The sequence below is a fragment of the Crocodylus siamensis genome, chromosome 2, assembly GCF_052110815.1.
Source record: "Crocodylus siamensis isolate JL-2025a chromosome 2, ASM5211081v1, whole genome shotgun sequence".
Classification (NCBI taxonomy): Eukaryota; Metazoa; Chordata; order Crocodylia; family Crocodylidae; genus Crocodylus; species Crocodylus siamensis.
Window position 1 is genome coordinate 281,650,117 of NC_143396.1, and position 23,326 is coordinate 281,673,442.

Consider the following 23,326-nt stretch of genomic DNA (forward strand, 5'->3'; position numbering starts at 1 on the left):
TGAAAAGTAAGACGCACTGAAACGAACTTCCTATGAACAGGACTTAAATGTGGCCATAATTCACAGCATCTAAGCGCATGCTTTCATTACAGTAGGGCTGCCCAACTTCTCAGTGGCTGGGGGCCACAACCATGCAGGCCACAGGCTCCATGGACTGCACAAGGCATGAGTGCCCCACCTTTGTGTTGTCTACCCCGCATCCCCCCTGCTGCATGGGTTTCTCTGCTCCCTCATGCTGCTGTGTGGTCTCATCTGCACTCCCTTGCTGTGTGCTCCCCTGCACCCCTGCTCTGAGAGGGACCTGGAGCTCTTGCAACCTCACAGGGCCACCTGGCTCCCAGACCCCAGGTGTGCCATCCCACCCCCAGGGGCAAGACACGGGATGTGCAAGCTGGCGAAGGAATGGGAAGCCTGGAGGCTCCAGGAAGCAGTGCCCAATAGGGAGTCTCGTGGCTGCAGTTCAATCTCTCGCTGGCTGCATGCAGCCCCTTGGGCCACCAGTTGGAGAGCCCTACCACAGAGGAACAGTCCCATTGAAATTAGTTTCTAAGTGTTTTCATCTTCAGGCCAACATTCAACTGGAGACAAAGGGCTAAATTGCCCTGGGGGGATTAGAACCAAGGGGCTGAGGCAAGACACCAGAAAGAATAGAAAAGATTCCTATTGGCTTGGGCAGCCTCTAGATTAGCTCCTAACGGGCGCGTCTACACATCGCCGTGTGGCAACACTGCTACAGTGCCGTGCTTTAGCATTTCTTTTTGGAAGTACTAAAGCATCGTGCACTATGGGCGGTTACTGCCCCGTGTGTGATGCATTGTTAGGTTTTGCCACTATGGCAACATGATAGACCCACATGATTGCTACATTGCCTGGTGCGCCATACAGCAATGTCGCACATACAGCCACGTTGCCACTGGGTGATGTGTAGACGTACCCATCATTGCACTTCTGGGGTCCACGTTAATAGCAGTTAGGCCACATGTGAAATTCACTGGACAGCCTGAAGCTAGACGTTCGCAGTGATCGCAGACCCTCACAAAAACATGGCCTATTTGGTAATGCCCACATGTGTGTGGGGGTCCGACGATAGAAAGTTTGCTGTTGTTGTGGTTGCTGCTGTGTACAGGGTTAAAGTATGTTGACGGCAAGACCTGCACAGTGCCTGCCTGCACGCGTGCACTAAGCTGGTTTATCAGCGCTGGCACAAAATGTACTTGAAAAAGGAAGCAAAATCATAGAAGACAAATGGAAATCAAATGCTGGTGTTTAAAAGGATCGAGACATTCAGACATATGTATCGAAATCCTGGTCATCAGCATAAATATTCAGGCCACCTAACATGGATGCTACATGTATTTATTTAAAATACAGGATGAAATTAAATTGCAATGCTAGCCTAGTAGATAAAACCCCAATTATTTAATCTTTGCTTAGTAAACGTTAGTGTATGCTCGCTTTGTAAGAAATGCAAAACACAATTTTAAGAAATGTCAGAAATAAATATCTCGTTTAGGCCTGAGCTTTGTGTTAGATATTATTCGAATTGATTTTTACATGTAGCCACCCCCTCTGGTAAAAGACACGGAAATCCTTACATTCATTGATGCTATATTTTAGTTAAGAGAACGAATACTACATAATTACTGAATGAGGGACAAGCTATTTTAACACTGCATCTTCCATTTTGTCTAATACCAGAGCCCCAAATTTTCACGACATTGCTACAAAGGAATACTGAATACAATTTATCCAGTCTAATGACCTGCATTTCCCACTCAATATAATCCATTCCTCCCCCCCCCCCGCTTCTCAAAAGGCAAATTGCAGACACACACACATGCTGACATTGCAGTGCCCATCCCCCAAGGCTGCTCAACACAGACAGACACCACCGCACCAGCGATTTCTATTCTTAACAACCGCGCTAGGACACAACACGGAGCTGATTACTGAAATGGCACTTACTGTTTGTACGAAAAAACCATTCCTTGGCTTGTAAATCCCAACCTCCAAGGGGACCGTCTATGCAGCCACAGCACTCCTGGAAGAGGAAACCCCTCCTCCACGGGTGCCCTATTTATTCACTGCTTTAGCATCTACCACAGGGAGGTAAAGGGGAAAAAAAAAAAAAAAAAAGCCTTTCACATCTTCCTCCTGAAATCCCCTGGCTGGGGAGTCACTGCACATGCACAAACCTCACCTCACGCTGAACAGTGCTGCTTGCCTGGATTGAACCTGTATTTTTGCCTTGCTAGAAGGCTGTGTTATTTCTCAGGACCCAACCACAAGTAAAAAAAAAAAAAAAAATTGAACAGCTTGATTTTGACACAAGCAGAATGAGCAACGGCATGTAAAGAAAAATGCTGCAAGGCAGGTAGCAAAAAGATTACATAGCAGAGGCTTCAAAAGTAAAAGGAAATTCAGTGCCCATTTCACTTGAGGTAGCAAAGGCAGAAGGTTCCAGCTCGAGCTCGTGGTTTACATGGAGCAAACGGGAAGATTTACAAGTGCACGCGCTTGCTTGTACTAGTGTGCCGCAGTGAGCTGTGTGTGAATCAAAGCTTTTGCCCACACAGCTGACCCTGCTCTGTGCTCCACTTCCAGACTTCTCTAAAAGCGGATGAAGAGCCAGGAGTTACCACCAGAGAACCAGCTGGGTCTTAATCTATGTCCTATGTTTGTGGACAAGGTTCTTTGGATAAATGTGATCTCTCTTCTTAGGCCAACTAAATAGTTAGAAAAATTGTTCTTTACAAGCTTTTGGGCACAAACACCCGTCTTCAGGAGGAGGGAGTCTGCTGGTGTTTGTGCGCTCTCCTGGGCAGGACAGAAGCGTAAGCCAATATGCAAAATGCAGGTCTGTGAAAATGCAAATGCTTGGCAGGGAAGATCAGAGGGGATGGGAGTTAATAGATGAGAGACGCATAGGTGGGGGGAGGAAAGAGGGGAATGCTGTGGGGGATAAAATGCAGAGGTTACCTAGGGTTATCGGATGGCAGGCAGGTTATATATTTGTCACTGTGAATTGTGCGCGACATCAATGCCAGAGGAGAGGGGCGCGACGGGAAAGAACTTTGGTTTAGGCACCTACATATCTGATAATTGGCAAACACAGATTGTGACACTTAGAAAAAGCACTCACATGATAATTCAGGGAATTATTTTTAGATCCTAAGAGTCTGAACCTTTTTCTCCAGCATGAAAGGATGTCTATGGTGGGTTGACTCTAACTTGTCTGTATCTCACCTTCAAGACATAGCGGGGTAAAGTTGAGAGAGAATCTGAGGAAAGCGTGAGGCATGCATGCTGTGAGACCAAGGCAGAGATTTGCAATTAAAATGGCATTCAGGTTCCCAGGCACTTTGACTGTAGCCCGGCGGTGATTCAGGAAAGATCAAAGTGGCACTTGAAAGGGCAGGTATGAGACAGGAAGCGGGGAAATCACTCCCAAGTGGAGCAAGGACTATTCCTCCCCCTCCTCCTCGGAGTAACTGAAGTTTGCTCAACAATCCTGCCTGAGAAGACAATGACAGTTGTCCCAACTTTAGCATCAGAAGGAGTCACAATCACTAACAGGGAGCCGGGGGGAAGAGAGAAGATACCAGCTTAGAGACTAAGGTCTGGTCTGTACCTGGATTTTTCTATCAGTCCAAATTTATGCTATTTAGGAGTGTGGTTCATTACTGACACGGTTATACCACAACAGTCCTCAGTGGGGACACAGCTTTACCACTATAAAGTTGCCTATTTCTAGTGTCATGTACTCCCCTTCCCAGATGAGCATGAGATATAGCAATGTAAAGCAGCATTATTCCGCCAGACGGCGAGACGTAAAGGGCAGAAGCCGAGACACAGGATAGAAAGATTATGAAAGGCTCTACAAGAGACCCAGCATTCGCTGTAGAAACACAGACTGAAACGACTCCAGGTCAGCTATTGCTCATTTTAAACGGATATCCTCAATATTTCTACTACGTCTTGGTTTATTACTGCCCTGTAGTTTTAGGTTATTGTTTGAGAGTTCATGCTGCACAGCCAGATGGGGAAAAAAATCATCCAGTTCTAAGAAGCCATGGAAAAGAAATGGTTCGATGCTAAGGCCTCTCAACCCTGTTTAGGATTCTTAGCCTACAGAGTTTCCTGCAGGCAGGGCTATGAGCTTGCAGATACATAAGAAAGTGTCCCATTGGGCAAAAAAAAAAAAATCAACACTACCAACAAGTCAGAAGCCTCCCTATAAACTTGCCTTTCTCTGTTTCCAGACTTATTATGGGGCTTGGAAGTGCACTTTTATTAAAGCCAATTCTTGCTACAACTAACTCACTGTGAGTATCACTGCAGGGACCTCTCCAAACCTCTCAGCATAGTGTACTCACAACACTATTGTCTACAAGGCAGAACATCTAAATTCAGGCCACCAACCTATGAGCATAGGGTATTACCACTAAGCCCCTGTGGACTGAATTATTCAGAAGTGGTGAATGTTCTCTGCAGTCTTAGACAAAATGGAAGTGCTTATTACGATTTTCAGTGTACTTGGTAGCCGTGTTAGTCTGAGACAAGAAGACATACAAAAAGCTAGAACTCTTGGTTCCAAAATGATACCTTGTATTAGACCAACTGGGAAATCGCAAGAAAACTGTCCTTTTCTGCAAGCTTTTGACATCAAAGTCCCTTTGTCAGGCTCTGGGAAAAGAATAGATGATACTGGATGGGAAAAGGTCCTCATAGGTAGGAAACATACTTCATTTTTGCGGAGAGGGTTTTTCTTGCGATTTGTCTTGTGATTTCCCAGTTGGTCTAATAAAAGGTACCATTTTGGAACCAAGAGTTCTAGCTTTTTGTATGTCTTCTTGTCTCAGACCAACACGGCTACCAAGTACACCCCTGAAACATGGAAGATGCCAATTTTAGCTGATTTTGGATTTTAAACTTCTTTGCAGAACAAGAAAGATTTTTTACTCCCCTGCCTGCCATCTGACACCTCCAGGGAAGTAATTCTACCTGATCTACACATCAAAGAGCTACTCAGCACAGCTCACAAAGACACTTTCACGGACCCAGAGGAAAAGCCTTCCCTCTTCAGCTCCCTCTGTGCAAAAATGAAATTTATTTCCTACCTACGGGGACTTTTTACTATCCTGTACCATCTATTCTTTTCCCAGAGCCAGATGAAGGGACTTTGATCCGGAAAGCTGGCAGAAAAAGACAGTTTTCTTTCAATTTCCCAGTTGGTCTAATAAAAGGTGTAATTTTGGAACCAAGAGTTCTAGTTTTTTGTATGTCTTCTATTATGATGCGCATTTAATATTGGAGACCAAGCTCAGTGGTAATGACCACTAGAAGCCACTACCAGAGAGATGCCATTCTCTAATGTAGCTTCAAGCGTTTTGTGTACAATTTAAACTTCTTTATAAACATGGGACTTATTAGCCCCTGGGCTTGTGCAAAAACTCTCCTGAATGTGCAACACTGCTGTGTGGGGGCGGGGGGGGAGCAGAGAGCGGGGAAGAGGTCCTCAGTCTGCAGACAGGCCCAGTGAAACAACAGCTTCAAGAGCAAATCCTTCCTTTCCATGCTAGTATATAGGGCACTAAAATAAAGGATTAGCAGACCACTAAGGAACATACCCAGAGGGACTGCATAAACCCTGAAGGTATGAAAACAATGTGTGTGTAGGCCAATGATGCTCAGCCAGGATGCTGGGGCACCCTGGGGTGCCAGGAGATCCTTTGAAGTGTACCCCAGGAAGTGTGAGGGGAGAAGCAGAAAAGGGCAGGCTCAAGCTCTTCCTGTCTGTCCCTTCTGCAAGGAGCTAAGCACTGTAATAAATTAGTTTATGAACTGGGGTGCTGCTCAATTCACAGAAGTTATGGAGGGTGCTTCAAGTTTAAAAAGGTTGAGAACCACTGGTGCAGACAAGCTCCATGGGGTAGAGTAGTACTACAGGTGGGATGCCTGGAGTCTCAGTACTTGGCGTCTTGGCATCCTGTACCTCCCCATAAGAGGCTATGTACATCGTTCCATCTACACTCCAGGCCTTGCACACGTCTGCACGTGTGTACATACATGTAGTGCTTTGTTTCAACAGCACAGCAGCTGTGAGTGGATTGAGCAGACATACATCAGGGTAAGGCTGATGGACTGGTCTCTAAGGTGAATGCCCACACAACCAGTGGACCTGCAAACTTTCCAAAGAGCCAAGTCTCAAATTAACTTTTACAAGTTTGTTCATTTAGTATTCCTGCATTCTTCCTTTTTCTGAAACGATGACAAGCACAGAAGGAGATAACTATCTCAGAGCCTCTGCTTAACCACGGAAATTTATGTGTGTGGCTTAAAAAAATACAAACAGATGTATGAACATTATTTTTTTCCTAGGAATTTCTGTTTTTAGACCCTTCCTGGTCTGCACACTACACTGAAGCTAATGGCATACGGCAGCACCCTTACAAACGGCACTAGACAAGCACGCGCATCCACTGCACCTGCTGCACCCATTCTGTGCTATTGCCGCCATATGGTAAATCTCAGCTTGTCACCACGAACTAAGAGAATCACTTCAAGGTCTAAACAGAGAGCTCCCTAATTGGCCCATCTGTCCCAGGTTGTTTATTGGTTTAAAGGGAAGTGCTGCATTCTGTATGGATGGAATTGCCTTTGCCTGTTTTGCTTTCATTTCAGTACATAGAAAATGTTGAAGGAGCATTCTTCGGGTGTAAGAAAGTTAGGAGGCACCAGAACTGAAGCTGCCTGTTCACTCCTGGTGTATGTGCATGATGATATAATACATGAAAACACACTTCCCTCCCACCAAGGCTGATATCACATTCAGTGCAGAAGATGCAGAGTGCTCATTGAATTAACAGCTACTCATAGGGCACTTTCTCTTCATTGCTCACTACGTGGCTCCATGCTTTATGTGCCCTGCACTCCTACACTGCTCCAAAGGGAGAACTGGATTCTGTCTCTGCCAGTTCCTATGTGAAGCCAAGCAAGCCACTTCAGATCCTGGGGGGAGAGCTAAAGAAGTGCTGCATGCTTGCAACCACAAATGACGTCATGGGAGCTGTACTTGGAGCCTATAAAGGTCTAGGCATTGTTAAGTCATTGTTAAGTGATAATTTTGGGCAGCTCCTGGAGCTCTCAACACCTGGACTGTCTGCAGATTAACACCTGAAACTAGTTAGCTGGTTCAACATTACATCACCTCCGGGGCAGGATTATTTCTGATTTGTGTTACACTAAGGTATAACCACTCTAAACTACAACATAGCTTAAACACCCCATCTGCCCCCTCACCCCGCTGGCCTGGATCAGGCCCACTGCTTCTCCCTCTCCCCTTACTTGTGGCAACCGCAGCTGTCTGTCCCAGGGGAGCAGGCAGGGAAGAGTTAAGCTGCCCCTGGGCAGGCTCAGCCCAGAGAAGAGTAGCAGCCCACGGAGGTGGCCAGGCAGGTAAAACCTTCCCTGCCTGCTCCTCTGGGAAAGACAGCACAGGCAGGGGGGGAGCCATGGGGGCCAGGGATTTTTACCTTTCAGTTTTCTAGGCCCCTGCTGGCCTGAACACATGACTGCTCCAAACCTGAGCTAGCACCAATACTGATTAACATTTGTATGGCTCACAGCTTAAGGCAGGGGTGGGCAAAATGCAGCCCAGGGGACAGATGCAGCCTGCCAGGCCATTCTATCGAGCCCACGGGGCACCTACAAATTTAGAAAATTAGTATTTATCTGCCCTAGGCTCCCTGCCATGTGGCCCTTGACGGCTTGCCAAAACTTAGTAAGCAGTCCTCTGCTTAAAATAATTGCCTGCCCCTGGCCTAAGGTGTAGCAAGGCCCTAATAATCTGCTCCCACGGTCTTAAATAGGGCAGCCAAAATTAAGCGTAACTACTGATCTTAAGTGCCATGCCTCAGTTCCCAGTCCGTAAAATAGGGGTACAAGCACTCCCCCATTTCACAGCAGCACTTGATTGCCTTACCCATGAAACCGTCCTCTCTCATCCTGCAATCCCCTGCTTCATTCAGCACTCACCTTCCACTCCTAACAGATGAAGCCCACAGATAACAGCTTCTTTCATTACCCCACCCTGGTTCCTCTCCAGAGCAGGACCATCCCAGGCACGAAGGATGCAGGGAGACCATGGAGTAAATACCATGTGACAATGTTGTTAAAAGCTGGGTCATACCACATGTGCATAAAATGACCTGAATTCTGGCATTTCCTGGCACCTGGGTACTTGACTCCGCATCACCCCTACCCAAACCCTCCCTTACAAATCCTCATCTAACCTATTACTAAAACTACACAATCAATCCTGCCACACAGTGCCCTAACCTGCCATTGGTGAAGCAGGAGCACAACAGGGGTCAGTGTCCTGCTGCTACAAGGGCTGTTGTTAAAATACACTGGAGAGATCCCAGGAAGATGGCCACGTGCCCTGCTACAGAGGAAGGCAAAACACTCACGGTCTGTATCAATCTGACGAAGGGGTAAAATTCCTTCTATATCCCAAATGTGGTGAACAGTCTGACCCTAAGCAGAGGGGCAAGATCTTGTAACCAGGAACCTCCAGGCTTTACTCCCAGTAGGAGTACTGGTACACCACAGGCAAAATCCCCGAACTTGGCTACAGCCAACACCCAATGCTTCTGAGGAAGGGAAAAAAAAGCCACCCTGACACCTGTAGCAACAGGAAGGGGGGAAAAGAGTTTCTGGCTTCATGTGGCAACTACACCTGTTCCAGTCCTGTCTCTTTCCCCACTCCCATCTTTTCAACCCAGTCCCATTGTCCCCACTTAACTGGTCACAGGCTCCAGGTTTTTCATCCCAATTAGTCTCCTTGTCCCATCAAATTCAGTGTCTCCTCCTTGGGCTCTTCTTGTCCCAGTATCTCCTTCCATTCCCAGTTCCTTATACAGCCTCTTTGCTCAGCTAATTCATTTCCAGCTTTTAGCTGAATCTCTCTCCCCACCACACCAGGCCTCCAGGCATTCTCATGAATATAATATCACACACGCCAGCACACAGGACAGAACCAAAGTTGGTCTGAATTGGTACTGTTCCACCAAGCTCAAGAGATTCATTCCAGTTTCTACAAGCAGAAGTTCTAGCCTTCTCTCACTACGTTTTATCATTAAATTGATAACATTTTACACAGACACATGCCTACATGCCAGGGCTGTACGAGGCTTCGGACTGTGCTTTGGATCCGGAGAAGCTTTGGGCGCTTCAGCACCTGAAGCAGCATGTCCAGATCAAAGCACTCGCTTCTTTAGGCTTTCCAAAGTAGTTCAGAGCTTCTGAAGCGCTTCGAAAAAGCTTCGGAGCTGCTTCGGAGATCCAGCCATAGGATATAGTGGAGAATCAATGAAATATCTATAATTTTGGGGTGGTAGCCTCTGCTGAGAGCATGAAGCCTGCCAAGTTTCAAGAAGATCAGTGCAGGGATTCAGGGGGAACTGTGCCCCAAATTCTTGAAAGCAAAACTCATGTCACGTCTATGCATTACAACACAGGGGGGTCAAAACTGAAGGGGTGGTGGCCCCTGGTGAGGTCACAAAGCCTGCCAAGTTTCAAGAAGGTCGGTGCAGGGGGCTGGGGGGAACTGCGCCTCAAGCTGATGAAAGGCAAAACTCGTGTCATGGGTGACATTAGGTGCAGCAGTCATGAAAGCTGCAGGGATGGTAGCCCCTGCTGCGGCCACGACGCCTGCCAGCTGTCAAGGAGGTCAGTGCAGGGGGGTTCTGGGGCCCTGCACCCCTAGCTGCTGACAGGCAAACCTTGTGACATAGGTGCTTGTGCACCATCCTTGAAGCTTTCACCCTCCTGTGCCTTAACACACACAGTGTCACCCATGTCACGAGTTTTGCTTATCCGCAGCTTAGGTGCAGGGGTGTGTGGGAAACTGCACCTCATCTCCTTGAAACTTGGCAGGCTTTGTGGCCTCAGCAGGGTCCACCACTCCCTGAAGTTTTCAGGCCGCTGAGCCTTAACACACACAGGTTCAGCTGTCACGAGTTTTGCCCGTCAGCAGCTTGAGATGCAGTTCCTCCCAAACCCCTGCACCTATCACCTTGCAGTTTTCATTCATCTGTGTTGTAACACATAGACCTGATATGAGTTTTGCTTTCAGGATTTTCGGGTGCAGTTCCCCCCAAGCCCCTGCACTGAATTTTTTGAAACTTGGCAGGCTTCGTGCTCTCAGCAGAGGCTACCACCACTGCAAGTTTCATTCAAATCAGACAAAAAACGTTATAGATATTTCATTGATTCCCCATTATACCCTATGACCAGCTCTCCAAAGCTTGGTTTGGCTGGATCGAAGCAGAAACCCAGTCTGGAGCTCCGGATCAGATCCGTGGCATCTGAAGTGGCCAGATCTGAAGCCGGATCAAATAGCTGCCTACTCGCACCGGCTTATTACATACGCTTTTATCAAGTGATTTAAAATTTATCGCATGGGTGTCCAAGCTGATGCTGTAAATATTTTTAATGGAGTTCAGTTTTCGGAAAAGAAAATCACTACAAATCCATCATAAATACAACAATCAAGATAAACAGTTCCCTCTCTCCCTTGCCAGTACACAGTAGATGAGCCAATATTAACAAACTAAGAAGGATAACATGCATCAAATCTTTCAATCTGTTCTAAACGCATTCTGATTTCCAAATTCATAACATTTAAAACCAAATCTGTATCTTTCTGAGATGGGTAACTCTAAATTCACATGGTAAGATTCATCTGGATAGGACTTTTTTTTTTTTTCTCCTGCCCTGCCAGGGGTTCGGACTTGAAGATCTATAAGGTCCCTTCTGACCCGACTTCTATGATTCTGTGACTCAGAGACCTGAAACGCCTTTCTTACCGTGCTCCGATGACATCAAGGAGATGCTGCCAGCGATCATTAATTTTATTGAGCTTGTCATCTATTTCTGTGACTCTGCTCTTGCTGCTAGCCTTGATCAGCTGGTCACCCATTTGCTTCAGATGTAGTTTATTTTCATTAAACAGGTTGATTTCTTCCATGGAGTCCTGACAAATGCATACAAGTGTTACTCATTCTAAGTAGACAAGACAGCTATTTCTTGGTGAAATCATGTTTCTGGGATGTGGTGGTGGTGGTATATATATAAGTGGGGCAGACTTGAAGCGGGAGGATTAAGGTTTCTACAGAAATACACAAAAACATTATACTGACATCTCATTTTCAGTGGAAAACTGGAAGTGTCACAGTAAGTATTCCTAAATGCAGGCATTAAGTTCAAAATGTCCCTCTGCTCTCCTCTTTTGATTTTATTTAGTTAATTGAGCTACTTTAAAAAAAATCCAAATTCCAGTGCAAAGGACTTTTTATTTGTATGGTGCTATTAAATGCAGGAGAGCTGGGATTAAATACAGAACCCATGAAGCCATAAGGAAAGAACATCTGCACTGTCTATATAAAGTTGATATGTTATAATTGAATTGAGTTCTATGTCAAGGAAGGAAGTCAGGTTTGTTTCCCATCTCACTCTAAAGGTTTAGTTTTATTTTTGGTTGTAGTGAGTTCCAGTTTACCTAGCAAAGAAACTACTGCACATTTCCTGGGATCATTCTGAATGTATTTACTGCATAGCTCTTTTACCACAGCAGATGCTGGTTAGAACAGGTGTAAATAATGAATCACTACTAGAAGCCCCAAAGATCTCCTCCAAAGGATACTTATGAGAAAGGGAGCTTCTGTGTTCACTTAATAATACTAAGTTCCTGTATGTCTTGTACTTCCCCATCAGGAAGCATGGTTCCCATGCATAAGGACAGTGAACTTCTATGTTATAATCCACAAGGATTTCTTTCTGGGTTATGACTGATCATCAGTTGGGATGAAGACAGGAACTGAGGGTCTCATCTTCTAGCTATGGATTGTAAGGGTCCTAGGTTGGTAGTTTAGTGAGGGTTTATCTATTAAGAATTCTTAGAACGTGGTTCCAGAAAAGCTGATTTCCTGTTTACCTTCTGTAATTTGTCTATCATGTCTTCAATGCTGACATCTGCGGTCTGTAATACTTTGCTCTCCATCTGTACCAGCCACGCGCACAGCTCTTTATTCTTTTCATTGAACACAGTCCATGCATTGAGTCTGTCCTCTATCTCCTGCTTACGCAGAGACACCTACGGAAAGGAATACACTTGACAGCTGTCAATGCCTCCCACAATAGAAAGCCAAAGATGACAGATCTCATTTGAAAGTATGCAAGACAACAATATGCATCTGTTTCTTTTTAACACTATATTATCACAGCAGACTTCATTAAAAAGGCATTAATCTAAGCCAGGGGTGGGCAAAATACAGCCCGTGGGTCGGATCTGGCCCACCAAGTTGTTCTATCTGGTCCGCAGGGCCCCTAAAAAATTTAGAAAATTAATATTTATCTGCCCCAGGCTGCCTTTCAAAGATGACAGGAGCCAGGGGCAGTAGGACACAGGGGAAGCCACAGCAGGACCCTGCAAAAACAAGGCCCACCCAACCCGGCCCCCCACAGCCGGAAGCCTCTGCCGAGCAGGGGTTTCTGGCCTGGGACCATGGGGCTGTTCATGCCTCCCTGCGTGGGAGCAAGAAGTTCAGGTAAAAATGGGTGGGGAGGCAGGAGAGGACCACGGGCGATCGCCCCAGTCCTTGGGGCCGGGCTGGCTCCTGTTGAATCCTGCGGTCTGGCCATGCAGCCGGGAGCCACGTGGCCACGTGGTGCAGAGTGGCCGACGGGTGGGCAGGAAAGCGGGGAAAGCAGTGGTGGGGGTGCGGGGATTGGAAACGAGCAGGTGTGTGAGAGTGCAGGGCCAGCATTGGTGCCTTGAGGCCAGCGCCAGCAGGGCCCAGAGAGGGGTGGCAGGAGCACAGTGTGCAGGCTGGCAGGGCTCTGTGGAGCCAGCCTGGGCTGCACCAGCAGGGAGAGAGGGGAGCTGGCCCGGCTCCACAGGGCTCCTGGGCTGGGACCCTGAGTTCCTGCTGCCCTGCTCTGGGCCCACTGGTCCTGGCCCCGGGACACAGACACAGGCCCCACACTCCCGCCTGGTTGTTGCTGGTTCCCATGTGCCTGCTCACTCCCAGTCCTCCCCACTCCAGCCCTGTAGTACAGAGACCAGCGCACACAGCCCCAACCCCATGCTCGCTTGTCTGGGCTGAGCAGCAGCAGCAGCAAGACAAATTCCTGCTCAGCATGGGAGAAAAATGGTTCCCTCCCCATGGCCGATGCCTCCTGCTGCAGCTGCCCCAAGTCCACGTGGGGCTGTCCTGCATCTCTGCTACATCACTGCTGCCTCTGGGCTGCCCCGTGGGGCAGCAGTGGCAGTGCAGACCAGGCACAGGCAGGCTCACGTGGGCTCTGAGTGGCTGAACCAGGCAGTGCTGGAAGCAGGAGACAGAGGGGCCAAGTTTGTCCTGCACTGAGGAGCAGTTTGTCCTGCGCTGCTGCTGCAGAGCCTGGGTCCTGCACCAGCTCCAGGCTTGCCTGTTGGAGCTGAGCAGCAGCAGTAGTGGCTGGGCAGAAACTGCTGTTCAGTGTAAGGGGAAGCAGCCCATCCCCTTCCACGCTGGGCAGTTTTAGTTGTGTCCACCCAGAGCCCGTGCTGCACGCGTGGCTCCTTCAGTGCTGCTTGTGAGCTGCTCTGCAGCTGCTTCACATGACCACGGCTGCTGCACTGGGCGGCACAGAGATGGCCGTGAAGAAGCCGCACTGCAGCCTAGCGCGGCATGGACACATCTAAAACTGCCTAGCGGCGGGTGAGAGAGGGACCGCTTCCCTTTGCGCCAAGCAGCAGTTTCTGTCCAGGAGCGTGGGGTCTGGGCTGGCAGGGGCTGTATGGAGCTGGGCTGTGCTGCTCAAGCAGGGTGATGGAGGAGCCAGCCCAGCTCCTTTAGACCGCTGCTGGCCCAGACCCCACACTTCTGCTGCCCTATTCTGGGCCCCACTGGTACTAGCCCTGGTGCACTGGTGCGGGCCCCACACTCCTGCCCAGCTGTTGCTGAGCTCTGTGTGCCTGCTCACTGCCCCTCCCACCTGCCTACCACAGCCATTTCCCTGCTCCTCCGCCAGCTCCAGCACCGCCTGGTTCCCGGCTGTGTTGCCGGGACTGCAGAAGCAGCTGGGATGTGGTGCTGTGGGGGGTGGGTGGGGGGGGGGAAGGGATGCAGAAGTGGCAGGAGAAGGATGGTGGTGGCAAATAGGGGAGTGGCAGCGAGCAGGAGCATGGGGCCTGCGCCAATCCTGCCCCGGGGTCAGGAGCAACAGGAGTGCAGAGCCCAGGCATGCAGGAGCACTGGTGGGGGCTCTGCCTGCCACAGGGGGGTGGGCTGTGGGCAAACCCTCCCCCTCCACACAAGCCACAACCCTCCCCAGCCACCCTCCCTCCACACACTCACAGCCCCCTACAAAATCCACACACACCCACATCCCGCACCACTACACTCCCACACCTATCCACCCTCAACAAACCCCACACGGACACCCACACCCCGCATACCCACAAACCTATACTCAGACTCCCACAATATACAAGAATAAGACTTAATTTAAACTATTATACTAGCACCTCTATGTACACTACACAAGCGCCTCCAAATCAGGACAAAAATATTTCCTAAATTATATTAATGAATGCTGCAGTATATGCTTGGTTTTTAGAATATAATTTGGTATTTTTCTGGTTCTGAGATGGCAAACCCTCTTGCTGAAAAGAGTACTTTTGGGGCCCAAGGGAAAAAAACTACTAGTGGCAATGGTCAGGGATTAGGGAGCGGGATTTCTGGTCCCAAGATGGCAACCAGGGGGTGGGGCACCTATCAAGGGGTGGGGCTACCCATGTGTCCCTCGATGACTTGCCAAAACTCAGTAAGCGGCCCTTCGCCCTAAATAATTGCCTGCCCTTGGTCTAAGCTTTGTGGTTGCTCCCGTTCGGGAACACGAGACTAGAAGATTACAAGCTGGCAGAGGGTAGATTCAGGCTAGATATCAGGAGGCGCTACTTCACGGTCAGGGCGGCTAGGATCTGGAACTAACTTCCAAGCGAGGTGGTGCTGGCTCCTACTTTGGGGGTCTTTAAGAGGAGGCTAGATGTACACCTTGCTGAAGTCATTTGACTCCAGTACTCTTTCCTGCCATGGCAGGGGGTCGGACTCAATGATCTGCTCAGGTCCCTTCCGACCCTAGAAACTATGAAACTAAGAAGGCACTTTCTGAGTTGCTGAAACCAGTCACCTGCTATCACAGGTAACCACATCAAACAATTTTTGTCATGAACAGATTTATAGATGTAGGGTTAGAAGGGACCTAAGTAGATTTTGAAGTCTGTCCCCCTGCCCTAGGTAGGAGAGAATACTGGGCTTGTATGACACCAGCTAGGTAATTGTCAAGCCTCCTATAAAAGACCCTCAGGGTAAGAGCCATCACACTTCCCTTGGAAGTTGGTTTCAGATCCTAGCTGCCCTAACCATGAAATAGTGTCTTCTAATGTCCAGCCTGAACCTACTCTCACACAAGTTATGGCCATTATTCCTTGTTACTCCAGGAGCTGCTCAGGTGAACAGGGCCTCCAATTCCTTGCTGGTCCCCCTTGATAAGTTTATAGACAGCCACCAGGTCCCCTCTCAGCGTTCTCTTGTGAAGCTGAACAGGTTCAGGTCCCGTAGCCTCTCCTCGTAGGGCCTGCCCTGCTGCCCCCTGACCATGCGAGTGGCCTCCTCTGGACCCTCTCCATGCTGTCCACATCCCTCCTGACGTGGGGCGCCCAGAACTGGACGCAGTACTCCAGCTGCGGCCTCACCAGTGCCATATAGAGGGGGAAGATCTCCTTCTGAAGTTATGGGCAGCACACACCCAGGACTGAAAAATTAAATTTTTAGACCTGTGGTATTTTTAAGTTCTGATTAAATGCGAACTGTTAGGCCTAGCAACACTTGCATCATCACACTGGAGAGATGACATCCACTTCTCTAGTCACTAAAAGTATTTATTCTAAGACTTTTCCAGTGGCCTCATGTTTACAGAAAAACTGTTTTAAGTAATTTCTAGAGACTTTAAAATGTATCTGAACTTCTCCCTTCAAAGGTCCATACACTTGACATGACAAAAGTACAAGTTACAATTTTTAGTACTCTAAAAAAGGAAAAAAAAGCTGCAAAAACAAAACATTTGGGCAAAATACATCACATGAAAAAATGTGCAGTAATTTCTGGGGTAGTCAAGTATTTTCATTGAAACTCTATGCATGGCTGGCCTAACTCAAAGCCACAAGCAATAGCTTCCTGCTAGGGGTCCACCAATACATTGGTCAGATATCAGATTGGTACTGATGTAAAGAAAATTGTCTGCATCAGATGAGTGCCCCCTGTGGTGAAGGAGGGGGCAGGGGCAGGGCCAGATGCTGCCCAGCCAGGGAGGATGGCAGGGGGGCCGTGGGACAGTGGTGCAGCTCGTGGTGGGAAGGGGGCAGGCTCCTGCTGCTGCTTGCACCCTGAGAGGGTGGAGGGGGTGTGTGCCCCTGGATCTGTGTGGGGTGGGCTGCAGCTGCAGGGTGGAGCTGGAGCCAGCACTGCACAGGGCTCCTCTCGCCAGGGGCTGGGCTCAAAACAGGCTCCAGTGGTGCTGGAAGGAGGCTGTAGCCAAAACAGATTTTGCTGCAGCTCCACTCCCAGCCCCGCGCTGCCTTGGCTGAACACCCCACTTCCACCTAAGCACCTGGAAAAGCCCAGTGAGAAGAGCCCCACTCAGCACTGGCTCCACCTCACAGCTGCAGCCCACCTGGCACCATGTAGGTCTGGGGGCACACGCCCCCCCCACCCTCCCCGGGTGCAAGCAACAGTGGGAGCCCCCTCCCCCATGAGCTGCAGCTCCATCCCATGCCCCCCCCACCAGATGGGCAGCGCCTTCCCCTGCCCCTTCCCTCACCACAGGGGGCATTGATCTGTTCCCCACAGTCCTTCCCTCCCTCCTCCCCTTCCACCACAACCAACTGACCAGCTGATGGCAGCTGTACCAGATTGCTATCAGCCAATATGACTCCTTAAATACCAGCTATCAGTATTGGCCCCCAAAAATCTCTATTGCTGCACCCCTACTTCCAGCCAATAAAAACTTTTTGAACATCTGTCCTTAGCCTGTGTGAAGCTTGGAAGTGCCAGTGAGAGAACAGGAACAACTAAAAAGCCCTTTTTTGGCCTTGTATCTTTTGCCCTTGCCATTGTGAGAACATAGGCCCTACACCAGTGGTCTCCAACTTTTTTAAGTAGATCACCGTTGGCATTTAAAAGCAACCCAAGATCTACTGTGCGCTGCTGCTACCCTCCTCTTCCCTGCCCGGCATGTAAGTCTATGGTGCGGGAGTGGGGGAGCAGATCAAGGCAGAGGGAGAAAAAATTATTTTGGGGCACACCTCCCCAGCAGGTAAGACCTACCCGGCTGGGGCTCCACTCAACTTACCCCTGGTCCTGCCACTGCAGCACTGTCCCTCACCATGGCGGCCTGGATCTCGCCCCTGCCTTTTCCCTCCCCCATGGACAGACCTGCTGAGCTGGGGCACGTGTGTGCATGCACACGGGCACTCAACCCCCCACCCCAGCCTCGGATTGACCCCAAGATCTATCTCAAGAGGCTCTGAGATCTACCGGTGGATTGAGATCCACTGGTTGGTGACCACTGCCCTACATGTTCTTCATGTACTGGAAACCGATAGGTTGGGGAAATACAACCCTACATCTGTATGGCTTCTTTATTCCTGCTACATGGGGCTGAAAGGGCTGTATAAAGGAGTATGACTTGGTTAAGGATGAAAACTACCACAAAAAAAACAGTTGGCTGAGGACCTCTGCCCCATTGATGAGTACTCCTCTGCATCTGTGACACTGGTCTTGCAGGATCTCTCTACTCACCCCCTGCCACCTGCAATGCGTCTCCTCTGTTAAGCTGGCAAGAAGGGGATGACAATGCTAACGGAGGCAGCATTAACTCCTTTTCAACTCTTCCGACTTCCGTTCTGCCTGGTTAAATGGGCACATTTCTGTGGAACAGCAGCCCCCTGCCACTCACAGAGCTCTGTCTGACAGACCGTAACCCAGGGGCTCCTATTGGGATTTTGCCAGGAAATGAGGGGAAAGGCCTCAAAATAGCCACTCTTCCCTCCTGTGCTGCCAATGGGACCACATTTCTGTAATACTGCTGCTGTGGTTTTAACTCCTCTTTCTGTGAAGCAGAAGTTGCACTACTAGCCAACATGCCTGCAGACATACTAGACCTCCAGATAGACATGTTAAAATACACTATGTTTCTTCTTGCTATGAATTGTTAACCGACATGTTTCGTGCAATGGCAGCTATGCAAACAATAATCCCCTTGAATGCATCTGCGCTGTAGCTGTTTGTTTATCTCCCTGTCCTTTCCAGCACGAACATCTGGCAGCCGTTCTGTGATAGCCATGACAGCTGCAGTGTCTGGCTGTTAAAGCCTCTCTTAGCTCTGCATTTAAATTTCAATTGCCCGCAAAGAATACAAAGTCTTTAAGTCTCCGGCTCCAGCTCATCTCTCAGACTACATGCTTTAATAGCATGTTTGAACTTAAAGTGCAATGGCTAAAAGATGATGAATTTGGGCAGTTTGTAGGTAGACACATAAAAATAGCTTGATTTTTAGGGCTGCTGGGCACTCCAAGACAAAGTACACATGCTGAGCACCCACAGGAAAATCAGGTTTCCTTTATTTAAGTGCTGAAACGTGCATTTCCAACAGATGCCCAATACCATCCCATGCAGTTAATTCTGGCATTACAAATCAGTATACGTAATCTGTACTAGTAAGGAAAACAGTGCGTGTATTTTCACTAGATCAGCCCCTTGGCTCATGGCAAAATATTCACTTGGAGCAAAGATAAAAACATTTCCCCCACATGGAAGTTCACACAAAGTGTGATCCTGCATTTCTTTCTTCAACAGAATTCCCTTGGAGTTCCCTTTGCCTGGGTAAGATTTGCGCCCCCAAGATAATAAATTTACCCCAAATTATTATTTTTTTTGTTCAACAAAACGTGACCTTTGTTACTCTGTGATTACGTGTTGTTCGCTCAGAGCCGCCTTAAAATCAAGATTTAGAATAATATTTTGCTCTTTTTTTACTGCCTTGCACTAGTAACAAACATAAAAATGCATTCCTGCAATACTCATAAGCTAAGCTACTAAAACAAAGGGCTAAATTCAGCCCAGTTGATTTCCGTTGATGAACTGAGTCCCATAAAATGTAAAAGCTGTGCTGAACTGAAGTTAATACAGCAAGAGGCCACAAAGGACAGTCAACGCTGCATGACAGCTCAGGCACAGTTTTGGAAATACATTACACAAAAGAACAGGCTTCATAACAAGTTTAGCTCCTCGTTGCTGATTCCCGTGAACATTTCACCGATTAGCTTTCTTGGTGTTGTTTTTTAAGTCAGTCTCCACAACATATCATCCCTTTGTGAATTCAGAAGATGAAAAGTGGGTGGCAGGATCAGCAACCTCCCCCTTCCCCCCCGAAAAAGTTTTTCCATCCTTCATTTTAGGCTATTCCCATTTCCCCTTAGTTATCTGCGTTGTCATTTTGTGAGCTAGAACAAAGCCTCCCAAACTGCCATAGCCCTTTACTTCATTTCACTCCCGCACTTCAGACACACACTTATTAAAGGAGTTTGCTTAACTAGGGCACTTTGTGTTTTGGAAACAAAGGGAACAGCCTCCAGACTAACTTTCACCCCGATTGTTCAGCTCTAAAAAGCAGCGGCATCTGCAGATAGTGCTCAAAAAGATTCCCCTCTTGTCGACTACAGCATGCCACTTTCCGCTCTGCTTAGGCCCCAAGACATCTCACCCCAAATGCAGTGCCAGGAGCCGGGAACATGAACGCTGTATTCAGCAACTTACTCTCAGACAGAGCTCTTCCCATTGTCTGTGCAAATGCTCTACTTGCTCCTTCAGCACCATCGCATCTTCTGCAAGGATACAGTGAGCCAAGTCTGCCTTCATATTACTGAGTTCTTTCATGTCCTCGTTCCAGTCTGCCAGTGACTTCTCCAGTCCCTGCATTTAAAAAAACAAGGAACACAATCCTTTACACTAAGCTCCTGTTTTTTTCCAAACCTGTTGGCTAATCCCCCGATTGGCCTGTGGGGGAAGGGAAACCAGAGAGAGAGGAGGGGAATTTGCAGAGGCGCAGCCAGAAGGGTACGGCTGAGAAAGTCTCTGCTAGGAGCAGGCTCCTCAGCTGCTGTTGCCTTTTCTTTTTCTGCATAGGAGAGGCAGGGAAATGCTTAGCAGAAAACATGGACTTCTCTTCAGCTGTATTAGAGGGTGTCCTCCAATGTACCTCATTCTGGGTCTGGGCCTGAGCCTGCTGGTCAGCAGCACGTTTCCTACTGGCGCCACAAAGAAGCCTCCTATGAATCTCTTAAAATACCAAAATATGCTCTAGGCGTTACCTGCCATCCTGCAGCCCCCAGCAGAACACAGAAACGCATTGCAAATGCACTTCAATTAATAAATGTACCACGACTTCTTATGCTTTGCACGGTTTTTGGGTTTTTTTGCCAGAATGCATATTTTCCTCCACATCTGGTTTCTATTTGAAACTACAACCCGCTTCCCTCCAGTTTTCCTGCGGCCACACAGAATTTCGTCATTCCAAGCATTTGGTCTGTTAGCAGCTCGCCAGCCACTTCAGTTTGAAATTTCTAAGCAATTCAATTAAGAAAAGAAAGGTAAAGACAGACCCATTCCTACTGTCATAAGGATATAATTTTTTCTGATGGCTTTTTACAAGTAATGTGTTAAATTCTCGCTGAAGGAGAGGAGTAATTGCCCAGCAGTCTGCAGAGAAAGGAAATGGCAGTGTTCTCGCAAATGAAGGAGAGCTACATTTTACAATGAAACCTGTCAGGAAACCTTTCACCTTCTGCTGACAAAGAAAAAAACCCACTGACTCCAGGGAGGTGAACAGGGCGGAAAAAAGTATTAAGGATCCAGAAACCTTTTCCTACGCCAACAGCCCCTTTGAATAGCACATTTAAATTTTGAAAGGAGACTCACCATTCAGCTTTCAAAGGAGACACTGAAAAAAAAATATTAACCTACTAAACTAAAAAGGTGTGATCATCTAGTTCAGTGGTGCTCAGCCTCCAGTCCATTAGCCCAGGGGCTCCTCAGGGATCCAGAAATTTGGCTGTGTGCGACCTGTAGCAGTATTAATTGTTGTAGCTCCCAGAGCCATGGCAAATAGCACAGCCACTGCTTCCCCCACTGTCAAATTATGGTCCTGCATGCTGGATCACACTGGCACACTGGATCACTCCACCGCTGCATCCAGTGCACAGGGCCAAGCTGGGACACAGGAATCTGGCCCATGCCAGTCATCCGGTCTGTTGAGCACCACGTATCTAGTTAAAAATAAGTCTCTGTTCGCAACAAATTACGCCTTGAAAAAACGCAGGAGTGCAAAGTTATACATTAACATATGCACAAATGAAAAACTTAATTCAAAGGCCAGTGGGGACAGACATTTCTTTGGATTTTAGATCAGACTCTAGGCATGAGAACAACACCGCCCCGAAAAACAGAGCATGCAGAAAACAGGTCCTCATGCTCCCTAACACCATTTGGGGCTTGTGCTCTGCTACAGCCTGGACTTCAGGGAAGTGCCTCCATTAGCACAACTGGAACTTGTCTCTTCCCACTGCTGAAGCTCCCTTCCTGGTAGAGGTGGTAGCAGCTAAGAGCCGGCAGGCTGCAGACAATTTTACAAAATGCTGCGTAGATACAGATACTCAAAAGTTATAGAAGACTGTTCTTTTAGGAAAGGCAGCCAAGCATCAGAAAGACTTCAGGCAACTGATAACCATCCAAAGCTGTGTTATTAATCGGCTTACTTGTTTTCGCAAAGGCAAATCAATTTATTTCGTAACCAGGATGACTTAAAGACTAAGCAGGCAACATGCAGAATTGTTACATGGCTCCTGCACTCAAAATATTTTTTGTGGCGTGATATTGGCTGCAAAGTCTTTCACTATTGACAATAACAGCTCCTCCCCCCCTCTAGCCTTCCTTTCCTTTCCTCTAATTATTTAATTACTACATGTGTGCAAGGTGCTTCATAGACACACAACCAAATAAGGTCCCTGAGGATTCTGTTGTTAATAATCCAATGAGTAAAAACATCCAGCTACTCTGAAAGGAAACTGTAAGGTGACAGATGGGTTGAAAGGAATTTAATAATGGGACCTCTCTAATCTGATAATGTACAGGCAGAGAAGAAGTGAAAAAACCTGAGCCACATCAAGGACATAGCAATAACTGACTTGGAGCAATAAAAGAGCACAGAAGGTTCCTAATGGCTTCACCCAAACTTCTTAAGAGAACTTGGACTCAAAAGCAGATATTAGGATGTTATGTCAGATAGTCAGAAGAGAAGTTCCCAGTATTGTGAAGGAACTGTATTTCACCAAGGAAGCAGGCAAAAATCACCTGCTGGAGTTACTGGGTATATCTGCACATTAAAAAACATCACAAAAAAAACTATGCACTTTGGCTAATGTGCATTCAAAAAGGTGAATGCACCTTTTTCTAGTACCTCACAATGGAGGGCACTTTTACACGTGCCCCAGGGGTGGGGAGGTGGCACCTTAAATACAGCAGTTCCAAGAGCCGCTCTAATGAAAGCACTGCATCTCCTAAACTTGAAAATGGCAGTGGGGGCACTTGAACTAAAGCTCATTTGACAAGCTTTGCTTCCAGTGCCCCTGCTGCCTTTTGTAAGCATGGGGACACCGATACACAAGACAGCAATTGCCACAAGCTAGCAGATTTTATTAATCAAGTCTGCTGTGATGCACTGGAATTCCAGCACGCTGGAGCAGCCTCAGTGCTCATTTATACATGCCCAGAGGTACTAAATGTAGTACGCATTAGCAAAAGCGCATTAATGAACGTGTAGATGCATCCTCAAGTATTATACAAGGAGTCTCTTTCATACAACACATCCTAGGTATACCTTCACATGTTCCTTAGCTTTGTGGAGCTCGTCATGTTCTTCTGGAAGTTGTTCTTTTTCTTGTGCCTTGAGCTCTCGCAGCCTGCTCTCCAGGTCCTCTATTTGCTTTTCACAGCAGTCCCAATTCTATTTTTGCACAAGTAAAAAAGTTATGGATGGAAATGAAAAGTGACATATCACACTGTAGTTAATTAAAAAAGAGTCATCTCATACTTGATTTGCTTTACGAGTTGAAAGAGATCACTTAAAAGTGATCTTTCCTGCCCAGAGCAAGGGGGCGGGA

General features: G+C 47.7%; 1 protein-coding gene across 3 annotated transcripts in view; it reads right to left on the bottom strand.

Annotated features, from left to right (window-relative positions):
- SYNE2 (spectrin repeat containing nuclear envelope protein 2) overlaps positions 1–23,326 on the bottom strand; it is a 280,784-nt gene that overhangs the window by 31,806 nt on the left and 225,652 nt on the right. For all 3 annotated transcript variants that reach the window (XM_090034211.1, XM_090034213.1, XM_090034212.1), the window contains 4 exons: positions 23,044–23,169; positions 19,926–20,081; positions 11,999–12,157; positions 10,872–11,038 (listed from right to left, as the gene is read on the bottom strand). In XM_090034211.1, coding sequence (XP_089890337.1) covers positions 10,872–11,038; positions 11,999–12,157; positions 19,926–20,081; positions 23,044–23,169 — 608 coding nt within the window. The remainder of the gene's footprint in view (positions 1–10,871; positions 11,039–11,998; positions 12,158–19,925; positions 20,082–23,043; positions 23,170–23,326) is intronic.